We start from the raw sequence: 17,955 nt of genomic DNA on the forward strand, positions 1-17,955 counted from the left end.
ATCATATCAGGATCATTTCAGGCAAGTTTCAGCTTGATAGCACTGGTGGAACTGGAGAAGAAGTTTAAAATGTGTTTTTCAAGATGGCGGCCACGGCGGCCATCTTGGATTTCGGACCGACCCGAAAAATAACAACACTTGGTCGGCATCATATCAGGATCATTTCAGGCAAATTTCAGCCCAATAGCACTGGTGGAACTTGAGAAGAAGTTTCAAATGTGTTTTTCAAGATGGCGGCTATGGCGGCCATCTTGGATTTTGGACCGACCCGAAAAATAACAACACTTGGTCAGGACCATCTCAGGATCATTTCAGGCAAGTTTCAGCTCAATCCCACTGGTGGAACTTGAGAAGAAGTTTGAAATGTGAAAAGTTTACGCACGGCGCACGGCGCACGGCGCACGACGACGGACGAAGCATGATGACTATAGGTCATCCTGACCCTTCGGGTCAGATGACCTAATAACCAAGTCACAGGTACAGGATCTGGAGTTTGTAAACAGTATAACAATAGCCAAGTCACAGGTACAGGATCTGGAGATATATAACAATAACCAAGTCACAGGTACAGGATCTGGAGTTTGTAAACAGTATAACAATAACCAAGTCACAGGTACAGGATCTGGAGTTTGTAAATAGTATAACAATAGCCAAGTCACAGGTACAGGATCTGGAGTTTGTAAACAGTATAACAATAGCCAAGTCACAGGTACATATAACAATAGCAAAGTCACAGGTACATATAACAATAGCCAAGTCACAGGTACATATAACAATAGCCAAGTCACAGGTACATATAACAATAGCCAAGTCACAGGTGCAGGATCTGGAGTTTGTAAACAGTATAACAATAACAATATGTTATCTCAGGTAGAAATTTCCAGACTACATGTGTACTACAGTATAACATAATCCTATATCCAGGTGTATATTTCTGTTTACAGTTACAGCCTTACAGGCACTGCTTACATCAGACTCTATATATAGACATGGCTTTACCTTTAATATTGTAAAGTGGCCATATAGCCTAGAGTATCCAGATAGTCATGATAGTTTTGAGCAATACACACCCATGATAAGACCTATATTACTAGAGGTGATAATTATATCTAACACTTACACATATTAAACAACCATACACCTGCCAAACCATATGCTCTATCATTAAATGTTTAACTTTTGTGAAAAAGACATATGCCTCCATATTTTAGCAATAATAGAATTTTATTTGGAAATATAACTGAAAAGTAGTTTCAACTTACCGTATTTGACCTAATAAGGGCGCCTGCCCTAATAAGGGTGCCCCTACCTTTTTTCAAGGAAATAAATCTTTGACTGAGTGTCAAAATGGTGTTCAAAAGTAATAATTCATGTGAAAAGTTTTGCTGCTTTATGTGTTCAATTTTCTTCAGCAAATTAAGTAACTGGAACACAAGTTTTCGCCACATTGTCTATTCCTACAGATGACATGTCAGTGCAAAGAGCACCCAAAACTAAACACACATACAAATAATAACTTATATAATTACCATCTTTATTTGAAGATAAAGTAAAAGACTTCATTCTTGTTGATAAATAACTTTTGTTCAGAACAGAAAGCTAGTAAAAGACATTGTAAATCAATTATTAGGTCAAAGAAAGATCAGGGAAATCACCTGTGTCTAACACAAAAGCGTTCCATTTGAACATAAATGGTGGAACACACGTTCTCTGGTCTAAAGATCAGCTGGCATGGTTTACAAGTTTACAGGAATATTCAAGTGATGTTTAAGCTTAATATATGATAATGAATAGATATCTTCATCTGGAATATTTTTATGACTGAATATTTTACTGTTTCCACAGCCTTGGGTATTCTGCTATAAGGTATAGTCTGTTTCATAAGACTTCAGAATAACTAATCTTAATAAGGGCGCCCCCACTGTCAATTACCTGCGCCCTGCGCCCTTATTAGGTCAAATACGGTATGTAGATGTGAAGGTCATGATGACCTATTTAGCATATATAGTATGTGCACTGCACAATACTGTCGGAGTGATGCTTCATTATGGTTTATAATTTACAGCCAAGACAAGTGATTTTTAAATGAAAAATGTTCCAAAAATTAGTTAAAAAGTATGTATTGTACTACTTAATTTTTTACCTCTGCATTGAGTAGCTCAAATGCTTGATGCATGACACACTTACTGCAGACAATTCATGATCAAGTATACAGGTTCCATTGGGATATCTGTCGGATCAGGACCTAGATAAATATTATTTGAAGAAATAGCAGGAAACCCAGAAGCCCAACTGTACTAATATATCCTTCATCTGATGGAGACTTACACAAGATGAAGTCTATACATCTGTATTGATTAGCACCAAAATCTACTATAAGTAATCAATGCTTCAGCCCTGGAATTTGATTCATACACACAGAACTATACTGTTAATATCAATGAAATGTACTGGGATCAGGCTTTCATTAATCAAAATCATTAGGTATACTGTAGATGTAGATCTGATAGGTGTTGTAGTATGGATTGTATAGTTACTTCACATCATCAGGTTTAACCAGACTTCAGTATACATGCCAACAGTATACAGTCATTCCATGCCTTATCAGTCGTCATCAACAGTCAAAGTATTTCCACGCGGTATTGGGACCAATCCGACAAGCTATTGCCTGATGTCCAATCCTTTTGTCATGTTTATGTCAATAAAATGTTTGAAAGTTGAAAATCACATGAATTAATTCCTATGGCCAAAGGCCAAGGGAAACAGTTCATCAAGTTGTTCTCAACACCAAGGCAAATATGAACTATAGCAGTAATTATTGTAGGACACTCTCAGGCAAGTCTAGAACATCCTTTCCAGAATTCTGATGAGCCGAAATAATAAGAGATATAGCTATATACAGCTGGTACTCAAAATTTGAGTGAGTCCCACATGTACAGGAAAAGCATGAGTCCAGGACTTGGATATCAAAGACCAAAAAAAAGCACTGTATTGTATAGTAAAAGTGAAAAATCTTAAACATCATGATCATAATTATAGCAATGCATTGTTTGGTACTTTTTCATGAAGAGCCAGGAGCACAAAGAAACATTCTACATGCATATTAGCCACATGTACGTGCCAGATTAACTGATAATACTTCAGCTGTGTGGCTAATACTTCCCAAACATATTTATCTAATTGCTGGATGCTAATATGATTGTGTGGTTTGCTGTATCATATATGTGAGGTTAAGACTGTGTATACAGCTGTCAGTCGTAATACAGACCACAACAATAATATGGTACTGTGCCCATGCATATGATGGTTTAGCTCACCAATATGTGTAACGCTAACATTTCGACTACACCTGTCTGTTTTAAGCTTGTTCCTACAAAGAGTATTAACGTACCACTAAGACTGTCTTATTATCACAACTTACCTGTAGGACTAAGTTTTAAGGCTGTATGTGAACAGCTGTACTGTCAATGATCATTCTTGTATTCATGAATGTTTCATTGACCATTTCTCCAGTCCCAAATTACTATTAAGATACTGAAGCATGTATTAGATTGATTTTCATTTTGGAAGGGCATTCATCGCATAATAATTAGGTACATGTACAGTGTAATCGATAACTGACAAATTAAATCACATGACGTAGTGCCACAATCTGGGCCCAGTTGTTCAAAAGGTGGTTAGCTTAATCACTTGATTAGTGAAAATTACATTTCTCATTTGTTGCAAAACCTGTGAGTATATCATCTTTAAATTATGCCTGTTGGAAGAGAATTAAGAATTACAGAATTCTATATAGTTTTGACAAGCTAGTTCTAGCAGAAATTATAACATCAGGATTCGAAAAATGTTGTTAAAATGTGATTAGCCTAGCTAATCACCTTTTGAACAACTGTGCCCTGGTGATCAGTTTTAAACTGTGCTTTTAAATGTATGTTCAAAATAACCTGAAACACCTAGCAAGAAGACAAAGGCCTCATTGACATTTGAAGACATTGGATTATGAGTCTAAATTTTAAATGGTCTGGTTTTTATTAGGTGAATTATTCACTGTTCAAATGTATGACATTCTGTTTCTGTTTCGTGAGATATCTTTCTGACGTGAGACAATTCTTCACAGATCAAATAATACATCATAGCCTAGGACTGGGTAGGCACTGGGAGGCTAACAATCAGACAGCAAACAGAAGCCAAAAATTAGCTTAGAGACAAAATGAGATTACTAAGTTATAAATATAGGACGACAATCCTGCCATTTCATTAGCAGCAGTAATGTTCTTGGATGATTATCTTCCAGTATTCAATAGAGATCTTAGTATGCACTAAACATATATTTGAAAATAAATGCTGACAACATCTACACCACAATATGAAGATAATTCCTCTTGATGTTGGTGTTCAGAAGTTTATTTTAAAATATTATGTTAGAGACAAAAGTGTAAAAATTTGATCAGGCAGAACATAAAAAAGAGCCAAATGACTAGTTGTTGAGTTTGGAAGAGAAATCTTCAAAACCATAGACCATCAGTATCGAAGGATAGAAACACCAAAGACCATCAGTATCGAAGGATAGAAACACCAAAGACCATCAGTATCGAAGGATAGAAACACCATAGACCATCAGTATCGACATCAACAAAACAACAACCAAGAGTCAAAAACCAAAATGGCAGCAAGCTTAAGTGGGTCATAGCGGGCCTATAGCACAACCTATTGACAACGGCCTGCTTAAATTACTATATTCACCTTAACCAAAATTACATCACTTTCAAACTATGTTTGGAAACCAACATAAAGTGCAGGTCAAATCCTGAAAAGTATCCAACTTGGTAAAAATAGTGAAAAATATGCATGTCAAACTTGGTCAAAACAGACTGACTCAAATTGGCAATATTATTAATGTGAGAACAAAGCCTGTCTGATCTTGAGCCCTCAATTAACTGTTTAGTTGTCTGTCATAACAAATGGAGTGCATTCAAGGACAACAATGATATTGTGGTCAACAGTTTGAATTTATAGTTTGCTTAAACCTAACCAAAATCAATCACAGGCCACAAGAGATTAAGTTTGAGATATACCGTATTTATTCTAATAAACGGCCCCCCCCTTTTTTTTGGAAAGAAAAATTCCTCAATTAGAGAAAAAGAACTTACCGTGGTATGTAATTGCAATTTCATACCCGGGTGTCAAAATGTTTGTCACTTAGTTTTACAATGTTTTGGATACATATACACATGTTTCATGGTGTGAAATGGGTACATACAACAGATCCCACAACTTACCGACTCTGAAATTTTGATCTCCATTTCTGTTGGTGTTCAGAAGTTTATTTTAAAATATTATGTTAGAGACAAAAGTGTAAAAATTTGATCAGGCAGAACATAAAAAAGAGCCAAATGACTAGTTGTTGAGTTTGGAAGAGAAATCTTCAAAACCATAGACCATCAGTATCGAAGGATAGAAACACCAAAGACCATCAGTATCGAAGGATAGAAACACCATAGACCATCAGTATCGAAGGATAGAAACACAAACATCAACAAAACAACAACCAAGAGTCAAAAACCAAAATGGCAGCAAGCTTAAGTGGGTCATAGCGGGCCTATAGCACAACCTATTGACAACGGCCTGCTTAAATTACTATATTCACCTTAACCAAAATTACATCACTTTCAAACTATGTTTGGAAACCAACATAAAGTGCAGGTCAAATCCTGAAAAGTATCCAACTTGGTAAAAATAGTGAAAAATATGCATGTCAAACTTGGTCAAAACAGACTGACTCAAATTGGCATTATTAATGTGAGAACAAAGCCTGTCTAATCTTGAGCCCTCAATTAACTGTTTAGTTGTCTGTCATAACAAATGGAGTGCATTCAAGGACAACAATGATATTGTGGTCAACAGTTTGAATTTATAGTTTGCTTAAACCTAACCAAAATCAATCACAGGCCACAAGAGATTAAGTTTGAGATATACCGTATTTATTCTAATAAACGGCCCCCCCCTTTTTTTTGGAAAGAAAAATTCCTCAATTCGAGAAAAAGAACTTACCGTGGTATGTAATTGCAATTTCATACCCGGGTGTCAAAATGTTTGTCACTTAGTTTTACAATGTTTTGGATACATATACATATGTTTCATGGTGTGAAATGGGTACATACAACAGATCTCACAACTTACCGACTCTGAAATTTTGATCTCCATTAAACGCCCCCCCCCCCCCCCCCCCCCCCCCCCCCGGAAAAATTTCATGCCCCCGGGGCGTTTATTAGAATAAATACGGTATATATCAAAGTAATTACTGAGAGTGAATTGGGAGAAATGTGTACAATGGGATTCTATCGGGCCATAGTTTCAAAACTAGCCAAGCTAGTGGACAAATTCTTGTCTCAAAATGTAACAGTAGATAAAATGAAACCTCATATGGACAATTTTTGCATACAAGAAAGTAAACCCAGAAATCTGAATCACTACATATCTTACGATCACCAAGAATTGAAACAAGATTATATTACAACGGTTCATTCCAGTCTAGCCAACATTCTGATAAAACACCATTCCACTCTGGCCAACATTTCTATTTTCACACTTTGGCCAGGCGTGGTCATACCTGAGTGACCACAGGTATGTTCCAGGTAAAAAAGACGTCACTTAACTATATTTAGATAATTTCAAATCTATCAATTCACACTTTACTATGGCCAATGTATAGATACAGGTGGATTTTCTGGAGAATGGAAGACTGGGGGACTTATCTACCAAATGCTGGGTACAAGTACTCCATTATGACAAGAAGGGCCATAGAGTGTTAGAAGAGATCATATTTAAACTGCATCATTAACCATTGTTGATAATATTCCTGTTGGAAAATATTGACAGAATCACAACCTGTTGATGTATTTGTAGTGAAGAAAAGATGTAGAGATGACATTTCGGTACTGTATGATGAGGGATATAGGGAGTCCGATGTAGAGATGACATTTCGGTACTGTATGATGAGGGATATAGGGAGTCCGATGTAGAGATGACATTTCGGTACTGTTTGATGAGGGATATAGGGAGTCCGATGTAGAGATGACATTTCGGTACTGTTTGATGAGGGATATAGGGAGTCCGATGTAGAGATGACATTTCGGTACTGTATGATGAGGGATATAGGGAGTCCGATGTAGAGATGACATTTCGGTACTGTTTGATGAGGGATATAGGGAGTCCGATGTAGAGATGACATTTCGGTACTGTATGATGAGGGATATAGGGAGTCCGATGTAGAGATGACATTTCGGTACTGTATGATGAGGGATATAGGGAGTCCGATGTAGAGATGACATTTCGGTACTGTTTGATGAGGGATATAGGGAGTCCGATGTAGAGATGACATTTCGGTACTGTATGATGAGGGATATAGGGAGTCCGATGTAGAGATGACATTTCGGTACTGTATGATGAGGGATATAGGGAGTCCGATGTAGAGATGACATTTCGGTACTGTATGATGAGGGATATAGGGAGTCCGATGTAGAGATGACATTTCGGTACTGTATGATGAGGGATATAGGGAGTCCGATGTAGAGATGACATTTCGGTACTGTTTGATGAGGGATATAGGGAGTCCGATGTAGAGATGACATTTCGGTACTGTTTGATGAGGGATATAGGGAGTCCGATGTAGAGATGACATTTCGGCACTGTTTGATGAGGGATATAGGGAGTCCGATGTAGAGATGACATTTCGGTACTGTTTGATGAGGGATATAGGGAGTCCGATGTAGAGATGACATTTCGGTACTGTATGATGAGGGATATAGGGAGTCCGATGTAGAGATGACATTTCGGTACTGTATGATGAGGGATATAGGGAGTCCGATGTAGAGATGACATTTCGGTACTGTATGATGAGGGATATAGGGAGTCCGATGTAGATGTCAAGACTTTGTTAGAGAAAATTCTAGATAGGTACTAGATTGTGCACCCCGAGGGACAGTTTCGGGAATGGTGAACTTGACGTTTACGTTTATGCTGACAAAGCTTCTCATTTCATTCATCTAAATGAGTAAAACCTAACTACATATTTGCTTGAAAATTTTGAACTGTAATATAACCTGTGATATGAAAATTTTGCTATTGTATTTATAAATACTATATTATACTGAATTATCTTACCACTAGGGCATTGATTTATACGTTTTGGTATATAAGCATATACGTAAATTACACTTGTCAATACAGTGTTTTAGCTAAACCTGTAGTTACCAAGTAAAATACTAGTGTTCATTCTTAAATTTTATATGTATTTTTATACTGATTTTGTGATAATTCAAATGTTTCGCTTTTTTTTTCAAGATTTTACAATAATGTTTTTCTTATTAAAAATATTAAAGGAACTAAATGGTTAGATTTAAATAATTTCTACATGCATTTGATTTCCGGAAAATAAAATTATTTTGATCAAATTGTGGTAAAGGAAGTCCTTTTTCTCTAATGGTAAATATTTTAAATAATATGGTGAAGTCTTATGACTGGTTGTTTAAATCATGTTTGACTGAAAATAACTTGTGATATGAACTACATAATTTTACATGCATTTAGTTTATAAATATTGGTGAATAAATACTATAGATACAATATAGATGTGGTAGTTTAGGTTGATATTATAATATATTTTAAATGATATGTATGCAAGTCTTCATAACTGTGATAACTAAGCTGTTAATGAATTATTTGTAGCTGGTAAAGGAAATAAAACATATTAGAAAATGTTGGAAAATAAGATGACTTCATTCTATTCTGTGTTTACCTGTGCCTACCTGAGCTGTCAGTGTTTTAATAGTAAGCACCTGTGTTGTTTTAATAAAATACACCTATTCCACTCGAGCCAACATTTCCCTCTTCCTATTTCTCACCTAAAATCGCAAATGTTGGCTAGACTGGAAGACACCATTACAACACAGCCCTTGAAGGTGGTCACGGTTTTGTTTGGTTTATTTTTGTTTAACGTCCTATTAACAGCCAGGGTCATTTGGACATGCCAGGTTTTTGAGGTGGAGGAAAGCCGGAGTACCCGGAGAAAAACCACCGGCTTAGAGTCAGTACCTGGCAACTGCCCCACGTAGGTTTCGAACTCGCAACCCAGAGGTGGAGGGCAAGTGATAAAGTGCCGGGACACCTTAACCACTCGGCCACCGCGGCCCCAGCTGGTCACGGCTGAATTATGGAAGCAGATACAGTGGACCCGCGATAATCCGGACACCGATAGTCCGGAAAACTCACAGTCCGGACGGAAATGCACGGGAACGGATTTCCGTAACGTTATTTGTACTCACCAGTCCGGAAATTCGGATTCCGATTCCGGAAGCCCATTTTGGGAACGGAACGTACTTTTCATTAGTAAATTTCCCTCAATAATCCGGACGATTTTTTCACCACGAGGAGAAAAAAATGTCGGGGCAAGTCACCCGTGTCGACAGCTGTACAGACTATCGCTTGACACTGTGCGTAGTCATAGCGACCGCTGCCAGGTCATAGCCCCGGGTGTTTACCTGTGTTACAATGTGTAGCTTTTGTTTTTATAACGGTACATTGCTTTTTCTCTACGACCTAAATGTTACAGAATTTATGCACAAACATACAGTACGTGATACGATAATTAATCAATCTCAAATACATGTAATAAATTTATGATCGGTAATTAACATCATTAACACTTGTATTGGGTAAACACGGATATCGGCTTTGTAACACCGTTACGTGAAACGACGACTCATTGAAAGATGCATGTTATTAATTACATACACATTTACGTATTAAGCAGTGATCACAAGAACTGGGTTGATTACACACAAATTAGTCAATAGTCGTCAAATACTTAAGTAAGCGTCACATTGTTAAGTGAATACGGGTTTAATAATTATCGGACATCTTGGGTAGTTCTCGCTGGTGTCGCGTACTTTTAAATAGATAGCTTGGGGTTTCTGGTACGTAAAAATCATAAAAAAAACATGGACTGACGGTAAGTTGTAAAATCCGGGTATTTTATCTAAGGTATTTAACGTTTGTAATTTCTACTTGTTTGTGAACCTCCGGGACGTGACACATGTGTGTTGTTTGTAACAACTTTCACTTTACATGTTCTTTTAAAAACATAGTTTATTTTTTGCTTTCTACAAAACAAAACAAGAATCATATCAGAAACATAAGTATATTTATTGTTAAAAAGTCTGACAATTAGACGTGTTTATGAAACGTCCCGGATTGTATATAATCAAGGGAGATAACTCTTACACGACAATTTTTTTGACCTGGTACACGAAATTCGGCAGTCCGGAAAACTCGTAATCCGGACGATTTGGACTGGGAACGAAGGTGTTCGGATTATCGAGGGTCCACTGTATTCACTTTCTGATTAAGTTGAACAAATTGTAAATTAAAAAATGTCTATATCTCTTATTAAACTTAATGTAAAGCTCGGTTCCAAAAAATATGTAATTACATAAATAAAGATGGAAATCCCTGACCTATTTAAATCAACGTGATGACAATGCAAGATCACATGCAAATGAGGCTCCTATATACAAGGATCCTCGATCCCATAATGCAGCACGAAAGCTTATATTCTGAGTATACTTGGTATAGTCAAACCAGAATGACCTGTTGCGTTGACCTTTCTGTGGAATATTCAAAGTGGGTAGTTACATTTATGCACAGGTGTGTTAATGTTTTAATGGATCATGAAAAGGCTAGTTGCATATTATATGCATTGTTGTGGTACTTTTGCAAAACCTTTATGATTTGTTCATGTTGTGTGTTTCAGAGTATAGATAAAAGTACAAGACTCTAATTAACTGTACAGAAAATAATCTACAGCAAATCTGCAAAAACATCATTGATAATGTATACGTAATGACAATAACATCAATACCATCTATATATATATATTGCTATCTACTTCAATACGTAGACATATATATATGCATGAAATCAATCTAGCACCTCTGTGTCATGTACATATATAACATACTAGATTCTAATTGCACTCTCAACACTTTTAACATGTCTCTCATTATAAGTTAACCTTACAATTTTCAGTGTCAGTGGGCATATGCAGCTGTTAACGTTTCAGAATGTTAAATGCCATGTAAATAAGAGTTATTGGAAAAAGGAGGAATATTTCTGTTAGACAAACTACCTCAAAAGCAAAGAAGAATTCACACCAATGTAGGTTAAACCAGTACATGACACTATATAAAGAGCTACATAACATAAATCTAAGAGTTTCGTGTTTCATGTATACATACATAGTGCAGTATATGACCTTAGCATCAACAGTAATTAACACATGTACTTTACTGGCTAGAATGACTACAGAGACTGTAGGCAAGTCATCACTACAAACAGTACTAGCCTGATATGTGGGACAATAAACAACTACTGCACCTGTTGACCTAATAATGCAGACTGGAAACTAGGCCTGATAATATATGTGTATAGATTTCTGTACTGGTCTGATAGAACATCACTGCATGATATAAACACACAATATATAAAGAGGTCTAGTACAAATTTATTCTTTATATTATAAAGCAAAAGCCTTATTGACAGCCAAAATGCAAAGATATCTATTTACCCGAGGTACCCTACAATCACCTTAAATGTGAGTCAATGTAAACGCAGTACGTATACTTGTATAAACTAAATCTAACCTGGTTATAAATACATACAATGACACTAAAATGTTGGACTACGTCCAAAGAGGTAAAATCAGACCTGCATATATATATGCCATCCTTGTGACAACTATAATAATATTACACTAATAACCATACAATTTTGATATCATTTCAACATAAGTTTCTGATATATATATATATATATCAACCTTCCATTTATAAAATTTTATTATTAACATTGCTATACAAAAAAATGTATGTACAACAAAATTGATTAATAAAATATAATGAATGGTGAATTGATATATATATGGATGCTTGCTAATAAGCTTACATCATAAGCAGCAAAAGCTGCTAGCTATATATATAGCTAAATATACACAAACCAATCAACTTTAGCTAGACATATCAACAGGCTCATGGCTTATACAATGGCAAACTGATACTGTGTATGATCAGGGTTTTTGCCAGGCATATTTTGGGTCCGGTACACGGACCCATTCCCAATTGAAAATTGGCATGTATTTTCCCAATTTCGGTCTATATTTTCCCAATTCCGGTCTGTATTTTCCCAATCGCTGTTAACATAAGACAACCTAAAAATTTGGATTTATACGAGCTTCCAGTCATTATTTTGTCAACGTTAAAATGTTACCGTGAGTCATCGTGTTGTTGTTGGTTTTGCGATTCGCGCATGCGCTTGGATAGTCTTATTGAATTCATATCATATCTGCGTTTGAATCGCCCATTTAAAGGGGAGTTTAATGCAAAGCGTTTACGTACATTGACTCGTTCTATTTACCGAGGTCAAATCAAGTACTGGACTCAGGACGATGTCACACAACTCCAAATATTACGCAAAGAAGATTTTGCTCAAAGATTCGAAAGATTTAATGAAAGTTACGAGCTTTTTCAAACGAAATACTGGTAATTCCCGATCTGAAAGTCAGGCAGCTGCTTCAAACAATCTCCAACCTGACTGATTTCCCTCTTGACAAGCTTGTTAATGAGTTTAAGCACACTAAAGACAGAAAATTAAACATTCTCTGATTGATTAAAACAAATATCCTGAAAAGAGATGCTGACTTGTATTCATTTGTACAAATATTATGAAAAGAAACAGCTAAGCTTGTATAATTCATATATTTTTCCAATTTTATAATATATTCCCAAATTTGATGAAACACCGATGGTATTTTCCCAATTTGTGGAAATACCGATGATATTTTCCCAATTTTTGTTCAGGGACCTTTTCCCAAAATAGCTGGCAAAAACCCTGATGATTGTATACATAATTATAAAATTTTAGTCATATTCAACTAATAATATAAACCTTTTTTCAATTCAACATAATGTTTACACCTATATATTACAGGAGAGACAGGACATATCAACACCGTATCTAACTTTAATATTATTATAAATTGAATTAATGACTATTTCAATCCTGATAGTTATAAAACTTGGTAGATAATTCATTCCTTGTCCTTTTGACTACCACAAATGCTGTATAATTAAGGCAAAATAACCTGCATGCATATAATCAAATTATTTAAATCAGGTTTGCTTTTGCATGTGCAAGCATGTCATACTTTCAACCATAAAAAATCCAGACAGTTGATATTTTTTTCATATGTTTTGAAGTTACATTTAGTGTTGAGAATGGATAAAACAAAATAGATTAAGTTCTGCAGTACAATATTATTACATGCAGATGGTTTGTGGAAAAATCTGTACATGATGTGTATGTCTGTTGTCCCATGATCAATGATAATTATTTAGTAACAATCACAATGTACATAATCAGTTACAACATACCCTATAGTTATTCATCTAACAATAATCCCTTGTCTAATAAAAACAGTTGACTTTATCAGTTCATTGTCCTGTAAAAAGCCAATTCCCCAGGTAATATGTTGGCACTTGGGCTTCATACAGTATAACAAGAGGCCCATGGGCCTTAACGGTCACCTGATTTTTGAAATATTTCAGTAAATTTGAATGAAAGAATGAATTTCAAAACAAATAAAACAAATGATAGTCAAAAATGTGATTTCCCTATAACTATAGTAAAGTTTATCCCCTCCCATGGGGCAAACGCAAGACCCAAGGGCTAGGAAATTCACAATTATGGTAAAGCACCTTTAGACCCTTCGACCTGTGAAGAGTATTTAATTCTACCTTATTTGGGCTGTAAGAAGAAGATTTTTGAAATTTTAGTCAATTTGACCCTTTTTGGCCCCGCCCATCAGCCCCTGGGGGTCAACTAGGGCCAACCTGTACATACCATCAAAGTGTCATCCCATGCTGATAATTCGATACAAGTTAGAATGAATTCCAATACAAATCCAACAAATAATAGTCAAAAATGTGATTTCCCTATATAAACTATAGTAAAGTTTACCCCCTCCCCAGGGGCAAACGTGAGACCCCAGGGTCATGAAATTCACAATTTTGGTAAAGCACCTTAAGATCCTTCCATCTATGAAGAGTATTTGATTCTACCATATCTAAGAGTAGAGAAGAAGATTTTTGAAATTTTTGTCAATTTGACCCCTTTTGGCCCCGCCCACCAGCCCCTGGGGGTCAACTAGGGCCAACATGTACATACCATCAAACTGTCATCCCATGCTGATAATTTGATACAAGTTAGAATGAATTCCAATACAAATCCAACAAAAAATAGTCAAAAATGTGATTTCCCTATATAAACTATAGTAAAGTTTACCCCCTCCCCAGGGGCAAACATGAGACCCCAGGGTCATGAAATTCACAATTTTGGTAAAGCACCTTAAGACCCTTTCATCTATGAAGAGTGTTTGATTCCACCTTATCTGAGAGTAGAGAAGAAGATTTTTGAAGTTTTAGTCAATTTGACCCTCTTTGGCCCCGCCCCTCAGGCCCCTGGGGGGTGGGGACCATATTATTCACAATTTTGGTTCACCCTCAGCCATGGAAGCTTCCTGTAAAATTTCATTGAATTTAGTTCAGCAGTTTTTAAGAAGAAGTTGAAAATGTAAATTGTTTACGACGCATGACGCCGGACAAAAGGCGATTGCAATAGGTCAACTGAGACTTCGTCTCAGGTGACCTAAAAATGTTAGATAAACCTACCTAGGGTAAGCCTTAATCCTTGCAACATCAACAAGATCAAAAAGGATAAGATGAGTTTAAGCGGAAATGAATTCATTCTTTTTAATGTGTATAACAGACACCTGTTTCCTGTCACTTATGAAAACTCACTTCATCTCTATTGTGAGGATACACTTTGATTTCCTGTCAATTATGAAAACTCATTAGGATTTCTACTCAATCAAAAAAATCACTTGAAATTCTTATATACATACAGTGGAACCTCTATAAACCGAACATGCATGGGACATGACTATTTGTTCGGTTTACAGAGGGTTCGGTTTGGAGAAGTTGATCGAAAAATGACCGGTCGAATTCCGGATATAATTGGTCGGACGATTTTTTATTAGAATGCACCCGATTACAAACCGGCACGTACACACGTAGACAATATTTGGTTTGTCTGAATAATATGCATATTATGAAAGTTAATCAATGTACATGTATATATTGCAGAATATATAAGAAAGGCAAATGACTTTAACTATAGTTTTAAACAGTTTTTTCACATGTACAACTACACTTTACGATCGACCTACATTTTGTTACATCCGGTGAAGCTTCCGTCATGTGGATGGGGCCGATAGTCCAATACGGAATATTTTACATATCGACTAATATTAAAGGGTGTGAAGATGTTTTGTTTCAATATCAATTACAATTGATCAGTTGATACTGGTCGTATTTCCGACATCGCTGTTGTCTAAAAAAACATCAGTGGCTTCTTTTACGAAAACAACCCCCTTTGGGCCTCATTTAAATTAAATGCGAAACTCAGGCTTCTAGCTCTACTTGCATTGAGGAGGTAAACGAACTGACGCGCTTCAATGAAGTGTGACATTGTTTCATAATTATCGTGTTGATTATACACTGGGCCATCCGTCATAATGCCCCCTTGGGATATATATTGGATACCTGTACAAATCACCTACGTAGGTCCCGAGACAATAAGGCTTCACACAATACCCGTCACAGTTGTTGTTTCACGGTTGACTGGCCTGACCTCGTGTCATAATCGCTCAGGTAAGGCCGGTTTTCAGAAGTAATTTTTGGTATCTTTTAACAGGAACCGGACGCAAAATCGGTCCGGTGTTCGGAATTCAGAGGGATCGGTATTTGGAAGTTTTTTAATACTATAATAAAGAAGGACCAATTCCGTACAATGTCAATTCGTTCGGTATTCAGAGGTGTTCGGTTTTTAGAAGGTTCGGTTTTCGGAAGTTGCACTGTATTATGAAAATTCACATGGAATTCCTATCCGTAATGTCAATTATGAAAAGTTACCAAGAATTTCTCTAAATCATGAAAATTCACTGCTTATTCTTGGTAGGCCAACAGTCAACATCATCATTAGCTGATGCCATTGGTAACAAAATTTTGTGAGCATAATACTTAATCTTTTTGGTCAACTATATAAATACACGTAACTACTATTCTTAATGGGGTCTCTTATGTATAGCTTTTCCTGGGACAACACATGCAAAGTGAGCATCAATGAAATCAACCTGGCCCGAGGTTCACAAGATATCTTTTAATCCAGCTTTTTGTTTTAGTTTTAAGTGTGACCTTTAATCTTTAATCTTAACTGATGACACAAAAATCTAATCATTATTAGTGGAATTTCATTCTGATGGCATCATTTTATGGCTTGAATATAGACTATATCTGTCTGGAGGCTGATGGGATGGACACACATAAAACACACACATATGGGGGTGTCAAGTGATTACTCTATACTCCCCATTTACTAATTAACAATTACATGTTCTTTAAACAATACACATGCTCTTCATCTTCATTTCATTCCTCTGTAAACTGCTACAGTACATGACAAAAGATACACATTTAACACTGTAAGCTATTCAAGTTTGACATAGTACAGGATATATGTGTAAGAAGTAGACATGTGGTCATTACTTACCCATCTCTTCCTTTACTGATGATCTTCACCTCGAAGTAGTAGATTCCACAGGAGGCTGGGATGGGATGGATGGCCCGTACACTTGCAGCATCCTTGTGTGTCTTTCCAATACCTGAACAAATCCAGTAATGAAATATTTAGATTAGTCATGTACTGATCTTCACTGCATGCATTAAAGAATCATATTTCTAATAATTTATTAACACACCACAGATTAAGATTTTTTCCCAGATTTCCTAAATGTAGACTTGAGCTATTATGATTAAACCTGAAGGACTTTCAAATTCCACACAGTATAACTAATATCATCAGTTATTATAACCAAAAAGATATCTAGTATCCCTCCACTATCCTATATGATCTAGTTGTTGAAATAGATAGTAATATTTCTGAATAATAAATCATATTATAGTAAAATCATCATCGATCATAGAAACTAATGATCATTATAATTAGTCATAGTCAGACTTAACTTACACAACTAATCATCCATAAGCCTAATAGTTGGAACAATGCTATTCCATGAGAATAGATAAATGATGATTTTGAGAACTGACACCTATTGAAAGGTGAAAAGATTTATCTGGGATGAACATCACTGGCATTATGAATATGCGATATCATATTTATAACATTGTATGTCAATGATGATTCTATATCTATAGATTTCACTATGTAAGTTGTTGGAATACTCCACAACCTTTCACACACAGGGGAGGCTGTCCTTAGATGACCACAGCTGTTGATAGGATTTTCAACAATACAAAACCTAAACAAACTTCACAACCACTTATATAAATATAAAAAAATATTGACGAACTGATTCAACTTTTAACGAATTGTGACAGGTAATTTAATTTCTGTGCATATTACTCCTTTTACCAGCTAATGAAGAGTCATACACATATTTATCTCTGTACACAAAGGTCAATAATAAGACTGATAGAAGTATAGAACACAGTGATAAACAGAATTGTTAACATTATAACGAATATCACTTGTTAAATCAAAGGCTAAATGGAATTTGTGATTTTTAGATATAAATATTGTGGATCTATATATAGATACTTAAAATCATTCACATATCTTTACATTCTGAATCACAAAAACAGTTTCCTTATTGACCTAGTGACTCAGAGGATAGTCTACTCTTAAATCGTAAATGCTGACGATGAAATCGACAGTGGGAACTGAAATGGTCACTAGCCACAGACAGTGACCGCCGTAGTGATTCTG

At 35.9% G+C, this 17,955-nt stretch overlaps 1 protein-coding gene across 1 annotated transcript in view; it reads right to left on the reverse strand.

The window, feature by feature from the left end:
* The window catches only part of LOC117337087 (ran-binding protein 9-like), a 39,230-nt gene that overhangs the window by 20,744 nt on the left and 531 nt on the right, over window positions 1–17,955 (reverse strand). The window contains exon 2 of the mRNA XM_033897873.1: window positions 16,720–16,831. Coding sequence (XP_033753764.1) covers window positions 16,720–16,831 — 112 coding nt within the window. The remainder of the gene's footprint in view (window positions 1–16,719; window positions 16,832–17,955) is intronic.

The sequence above is a fragment of the Pecten maximus genome, chromosome 11 (genome assembly GCF_902652985.1).
Source record: "Pecten maximus chromosome 11, xPecMax1.1, whole genome shotgun sequence".
In the NCBI taxonomy this organism is placed as follows: domain Eukaryota; kingdom Metazoa; phylum Mollusca; class Bivalvia; order Pectinida; family Pectinidae; genus Pecten; species Pecten maximus.